At 48.2% G+C, this 6396-nt stretch overlaps 1 protein-coding gene across 1 annotated transcript; it reads right to left on the bottom strand.

The window, feature by feature from the left end:
* Positions 1 to 3870: 3870 nt before the first annotated feature.
* LOC143201538 (uncharacterized) lies at positions 3871 to 5030 on the bottom strand. The gene is made up of 3 exons (XM_076412663.1): positions 4731 to 5030; positions 4079 to 4664; positions 3871 to 4001 (listed from the first exon to the last, which is right to left on the bottom strand). The coding sequence occupies exons 1-3, from the start codon at positions 5028 to 5030 to the stop codon at positions 3871 to 3873; spliced, it is 1017 nt and encodes a 338-aa protein (XP_076268778.1).
* Positions 5031 to 6396: the final 1366 nt, after the last annotated feature.

The raw sequence follows: 6396 nt of genomic DNA, 5'->3' as shown, positions 1-6396 counted from the left end.
TGGTTTGGTTTGGTTTGGTTTGGTTTGGTTTGGTTTGGTTTGGTTTGGTTTGGTTTGGTTTGGTTTGGTTTGGTTTGGTTTGGTTTGGTTTGGTTTGGTTTGGTTTGGCTTGGTTTGGTTTGGTTTTGTAGGGTTTGGTTTGGTTTGGCTTGGTTTGGTTTGGTTTGGTTAGGTATGGCTAGGTTTGGTTTGGTTTGGTTTGGTTTGGGATTATCGAATAGGCTAAGATCGGTGATTCACCAGGTGCAGACGGTGCAACCGGAGGCCGGGATTATCGAATAGGATAAGACCGATCGATTCATCCGGTGCAGACGGTGCAACCGAAGAACGGGATTAATCGAATAGGCTAAGATCGGGCGATTCGTCCGATGCAGACGGTATATACGGAGGCCAGGATTAATCGAATGTTCTAAGATCGGTCGTTTCGCCGGATGCAGTCGATACAACAGGAGACCAGCATTAATCGATTGTTCCAAGAGCGACCGATTCGTCCGATGCAGACGGTGCAATCGGAGACCGGTATTAATCGAATAGGCTAAGATCTGCCGTTTTGCGCGATGCAGTCGATGCAACCGGTGAGCGGCATTAATTGAATGTTTTAAGAACGGCGCAAAGGTTGCGACCGAAGGCCGGGATTATCGAATAGGTTAAGATCGGTCGATTCACCCGGTGCAGACTGTGCAACCGGAAACCGGCATTAATCGAATGTACTAAGAGGGGCGCAAACCTTGCTATCGAATGTTCTAAGAGCGGCGCAAACGTTGCGACCCAAGGCCGGGATTATCGAAAAGGTTAAGATCGGTCGATTCACCCGGTGCAGACGGTGCGACGGGAGACCGGAATTAATCGAATAGGTTAAGATCGGTCGATTCACGAGGTGCAGACTGTGCGACGGGAGACCGGGATTAATCGAATAGGTTAAGATCGGTCGATTCACCCGGTGTAGACGTTGCGACCGAAGATCGGCATTAATCGAATAGGCTATCATCGATCGATTCACCTGGTGCAGACGGTGCAAACGGAGACCAGGATTAATTGAATAGGCTAAGATCGGTCGAGTCCTCCGATGCAGACTTTGCGACCGGAGACGGGGATTAATCGAATAGGCTAAGATCGGTTGTTTTGCCCGATGCAGTCGATGCAACCGGAGACCGGCATTAATCGAATATTCTAAGAGCGGCGCAAACGTTGCGATTGAAGACCGGAATTAGCGATTAAGTTTGAGTTTGGGTTTGGGTTTGGGTTTCGGTTTAGGTTTGGGTTTTGTTTGGGTTTGGCTAGGTTTGGTTTGGTTTGATTTGATTAGGTTTGGTTTGGTTTGGTTTGGTTTGGTTTGGTTTGGTTTGGTTTGGTTTGGTTTGGTTTGGTTTGTTTTGGTTTGGTTTGGTTTGGTTTGGCTTGGCTTGGCTTGGTTTGGTTTGGTTTGGTATGGCTTGTTATGGTTTGGTTTGGTTTGGTTTGGGATTATCGAATAGGCTAAGATCGGTGATACACCCGGTGCAGACAGTGCAACCGGAGGCCGGGATTATCGAATAGGATAAGACCGATTGATTCATCCGATGCAGACGATGCAACGGGAAACCGGCATTAATCGAATGTTCTAAGAGGGGCGCAAACCTTGCTACCGAATGTTCTAAGAGCGGCACAAACGTTGCGACCGAAGGCCGGGATAATCGAATAGGTTAAGATCGGTCGATTCACCCGGTGCAGACTGTGCAACCGGAAACCGGCATTAATTGAATGTACTAAGAGGGGCGCAAACCTTGCTATCGAATGTTCTAAGAGCGGCGCAAACGTTGCGACCCAAGGCCGGGATTATCGAAAAGGTTAAGATCGGTCGATTTACCCGGTGCAGACGGTGCGACGGGAGACCGGAATTAATCGAATAGGTTAAGATCGGTCGATTCACGAGGTGCAGACTGTGCGACGGGAGACCGGGATTAATCGAATAGGTTAAGATCGGTCGATTCACCCGGTGCAGACAGTGCAACCGGAGGCCGGGATTATCGAATAGGATAAGACCGATTGATTCATCCGATGCAGACGATGCAACGGGAAACCGGCATTAATCGAATGTTCTAAGAGGGGCGCAAGCCTTGCTACCGAATGTTCTAAGAGCGGCACAAACGTTGCGACCGAAGGCCGGGATAATCGAATAGGTTAAGATCGGTCGATTCACCCGGTGCAGACTGTGCAACCGGAAACCGGCATTAATCGAATGTACTAAGAGGGGCGCAAACCTTGCTATCGAATGTTCTAAGAGCGGCGCAAACGTTGCGACCCAAGGCCGGGATTATCGAAAAGGTTAAGATCGGTCGATTCACGAGGTGCAGACTGTGCGACGGGAGACCGGGATTAATCGAATAGGTTAAGATCGGTCGATTCACCCGGTGTAGACGTTGCGACCGAAGATCGGCATTAATCGAATAGGCTATCATCGATCGATTCACCTGGTGCAGACGGTGCAAACGGAGACCAGGATTAATTGAATAGGCTAAGATCGGTCGAGTCCTCCGATGCAGACTTTGCGACCGGGGACCGGGATTATCGAATAGGCTAAGATCGGTCGTTTTGCCCGATGCAGTCGATGCAACCGGAGACCGGCATTAATCGAATATTCTAAGAGCGGCGCAAACGTTGCGACTGAAGACCGGAATTAGCGATTAAGTTTGAGTTTGGGTTTGGTCGGTTTAGGTTTGGGTTTGGGTGGCTAGTTTGATTTGATTAGGTTTGGTTTGGTTTGGTTTGGTTTGGTTTGGTTTGGTTTGGTTTGGTTTGGTTTGGTTTGGGTTTTCTTGGCTTGGCTTGGTTTGGTTTGGTTTGGTATGGCTTGGGGATTATCGAATAGGCTAAGATCGGTGATACACCCGGTGCAGACAGTGCAACCGAAGGCCGGGACTATCGAATAGGATAAGACCGTTCGATTCATCCGATGCAGACGATGCAACCGGAGACCGACATTATTCGAATGTTCTAAGAGTGACCGATTCGTCCGATGCAGACGATGCAACCGGAGACCGACATTATTCGAATGTTCTAAGAGCGACCGATTCGTCCGATGCAGACGGTGCAATCAGAGACCGGTATTAATCGAATAGGCTAAGATCGCGCGACTCGTCCGATGTAGATGGTGCATTCCGAGACCAAGATTAATTGAATAGGCTAAGATCGGTCGAGTCTTCTGATGCAGTCTTTACGACCGGAGGCGGGGATTATCGAATAGGCTAAGATCGGCTCTTTTGCCCGGTGCAGTCGATGCAACCGGTGACCGGCATTAATCGAATGTTCTAAGAGCGGCGCAAACGTTGCGACCGAAGACCGGGATTATCGAAAAGGTTAAGATCGGTCGGTTCACCCGGTGCAGACGGTGCGACGGGAGACCGGAATTAATCGAATAGGTTAAGATCGGTCGATTCACCCGGTGTAGACGTTGCGACCGGAGATCGGGATTAATCGAATAGGCTAACATCGATCGATTCACCTGGTGCAGACGGTGCAAACGGAGACCAGGATTAATTGAATAGGCTAAGATCGGTTGATTCAGCCGGTGCAGTTGGTGCAACCGGAGACCGGGATTAATCGAATGTTCTAAGATTGGTCCATTTGTCCGTTGCAGACACTGCAACGAGAGACCAGGATGAATTGAATAGGCTAAGATCAATCAATTCGTTCGATGCAGTCGGTTCAAAAGAATACCGGGGTTAATCGAATAGGCTAAGATCGGTCGATTCGTCCTATGCAGACTGTGCAACTGGAGACCAGGATTAATCGAATAGGCAAGGATCGGTCGATTCATCCGGTGCCGACGTTGCGACAGTAGACCATTTGTCTTTGGCTCTAGTGCTTCTTAAAGCTCTAAGCTGGTCTCTCCTACATAAATTCCAGCCCTATTTCTTCCTTTCCGGTGGCTTCTCTCGCGAGTCTATCAGCGGTTACCATTTCCTTCGTTGTCATTCTCCGGCACCATATTAGCGATATTTCACTGCCGCTTTTCTGCAAATCTAGCAAGTTTTTTTTGATTTGCATTATGTCCCTGTTTCGTGTGTTTGCGTACTCGCCCACCATATGGACATCCTACTGTCCGTTCGAAAGGTGATTGGTTCCGGGAGGCTTCTGTCCCGTACCAGTTCTATGGCTTTCTGTACCGCCACGAATTCTGCCGCTCTGGAGCTCGATTCGTCTTTTATTCTAATACTTACCTCTTCCTGGGCGTCTGCTTCTATTCGTATCTCTATTCCTATGCCTGCTTTTCTTTCTTTGACACTAGCGTCTGTCCATATCTTGGTGTTTTCGACGCTGTTTGTCCGATTTTCCCATGGCCATGGTATTTTCTTCGGTTCTAATCCTTTTGGCCCATTGGGATATCCGTATTTTTCTGCAATCCACCCCTGGATCTCGGCTTCCAGGTATAGGGGTGGTGTTTCTGCTATTACCTGCAGAGCATCGTTCGATGTGGTTCGACAGGCGCCCGTGATTGCTAACAGTGCAGGTCTTTGTGCTGCTGCCAGCGCTATCCTAGCCCTTCCCATCGAGGCCCTGTATCCCCATGTTTCTGCGCCATACAATACTGCGGGTTTTATAACCCTGTCGTATATTTGACGCATGACCTCTGATGCCCTGTGGTTGCTTTTTCTGCGCGGTGTTCCCCAGAGCCGGCTCATCACCTGTTCAGTTTTTCTCCTTAACAGCTGTATGTGTTGTATATACTACTGTTTTCTGTCGATTGTCACGCCCAGATACTTTATTGAATCTTTGACCTGGATGATGTCCTCACCAAGTTTGACCGTTGGTGGCCTGCTGTTTTTCTTGCTCCAGAAGCAGCAAGCCTCAGTCTTCCTCTTGTTGTACTCTGCTCCTGCCTCGTCGGCCCATTTTTGACAATTTTCCCAGCAGTTGTTCGTAGCAAGGTCCAGCCTATTCCTGATGTGTTTATTGCTGAGAGCAATCACCTGATCATCCGCGAAGGCCTGAATTATCATTCCGCAGTCCCCTACTTCCGATTCAGAGAGTTTGTGGAACCAGCTGTTCATGCCCAGTATCCAGAGTATTGGCCCCTAGCTTGACCCTTGCGGACATCCCTTGTCAATTTCCATTGCCACCTGGTTGCTGACGATTTTCCTTCCCGTCAAGAAGCTGGCTATTGATCTTGCCTTTTTTTTATTTATTTTGCTTCTTCGCAGTTCTTCCAGTATTTCTACCTGGGTTGCTCTGTTGAAAGTGTTCCGAAGGTCTAGTGTCACCATTAGAACGTGTTTCCCTTGTTCTTTTTCGGTGTTTATCAATTTCACTAGATCACTAACGGCTTGTACAGTTGACCTGTTTTTTCTGAAGCCCTACTGCCTTGTGTCGTATAACTCCATTTTCTCCGCTATTGCCTGGAGTCTCTGATTAAGTACTTTGTCTAGTACTTTTCCTAGCGTTGGTAGGAGGCTGATGGGTCGTTCGCCTCCGTCGCTTTTCTTTAACCAGCACAGTTTGGCCGTTTTCCATATCTTACGGAAGTATCCCGCGTAACAATTCCTATATAGCGTTACGAACTCGTGTTTTTTCGAGATCCAAACATTCTTCAGGAGGTCGTTTGGTATGCGGTCTTCCTTTTCTGCCTTTCGGTTTCTCATTTTCTCTATAACCGATTCTATTTCTCTTTCGGTTATTTCTTCCTCGCCAGTCTCCGTGTCCGGCCATTCATCGCTCATGACCGCGCTTATGACTTCGAGAGTTCGCTCTGTTTCCTCCAGGTGCATTATTGGGTGGTATTTCTCCACTCTTCGTTTTTCGGCCGCTTCTCTTGCCTCCAGGGTTGCATCTTCAGGCGTTGCTACCACTTGGCGTCTTCTTATACCCATTCTTCTGATGGCTTCCCACATCCCGTCCCACGAGTTTGTTTCTACCAGGTTGTTTTCTTCTCTCGTATCATTTTCCGATACTCTTTCTTGCGTTCGTTGAACTCGTTCACCATTTGTTGGTTGTCCGAGTTCCTTCTTATTCTCTTCTTGAGTGCCGTTAGTGCTGGTTTCTTATCCGCACACTGCCTGTCCCACCGTTCGTTGGCATTTTTTATCATGATGGTTTTTCGTTTTACCAGTCTTCCTGCTACCTGCATGGCTTTCTGAAGACTGGCCTTCTGCTGTCTGCTCTTCAATCACTTCTTGTGTTATTGTTTGATTGATGTTGATCTCTTGTTCTTCAAGTTTCGCCCTGATCAGATCCCGATCGGTGCTGGCGAAATCCCATTTTGCCCTTTTTCTTGGGTTAGTTTTTCCATTTTCGTTCGCCACTCGATATTCGACATATCTGTGATCGCTGAGTGTTTCCTCGTCGCTTTTGATTTGCCATTCTCCAACGGTTATACTCCTACTCCACATGCGGTCCAGGTGCCCTGTGCCTCTATTACAA

The sequence above is a fragment of the Rhynchophorus ferrugineus genome, unplaced genomic scaffold (assembly GCF_030347505.1).
Source record: "Rhynchophorus ferrugineus isolate W39M unplaced genomic scaffold, kcgeb_rfMv2 rfM8, whole genome shotgun sequence".
In the NCBI taxonomy this organism is placed as follows: domain Eukaryota; kingdom Metazoa; phylum Arthropoda; class Insecta; order Coleoptera; family Curculionidae; genus Rhynchophorus; species Rhynchophorus ferrugineus.
Note: the sequence above shows the minus strand (reverse complement) of the source record. Positions and strands in the feature narration are given on the sequence as shown.

Bases quoted from the DNA above. Each gene is read 5' to 3' on its own strand.
- LOC143201538 (XM_076412663.1), bottom strand. From the start codon at position 5,030: ATGAACAGCTGGTTCCACAAACTCTCTGAATCGGAAGTAGGGGACTGC. The intron at 4,665-4,730 runs GTGACAATCGAC...AAAACTGAACAG, and splicing joins ATTCAATAAAGTATCTGGGC to GTGATGAGCCGGCTCTGGGG. The intron at 4,002-4,078 runs GTAGGATGTCCA...AAAACTTGCTAG, and splicing joins AATCACCTTTCGAACGGACA to ATTTGCAGAAAAGCGGCAGT.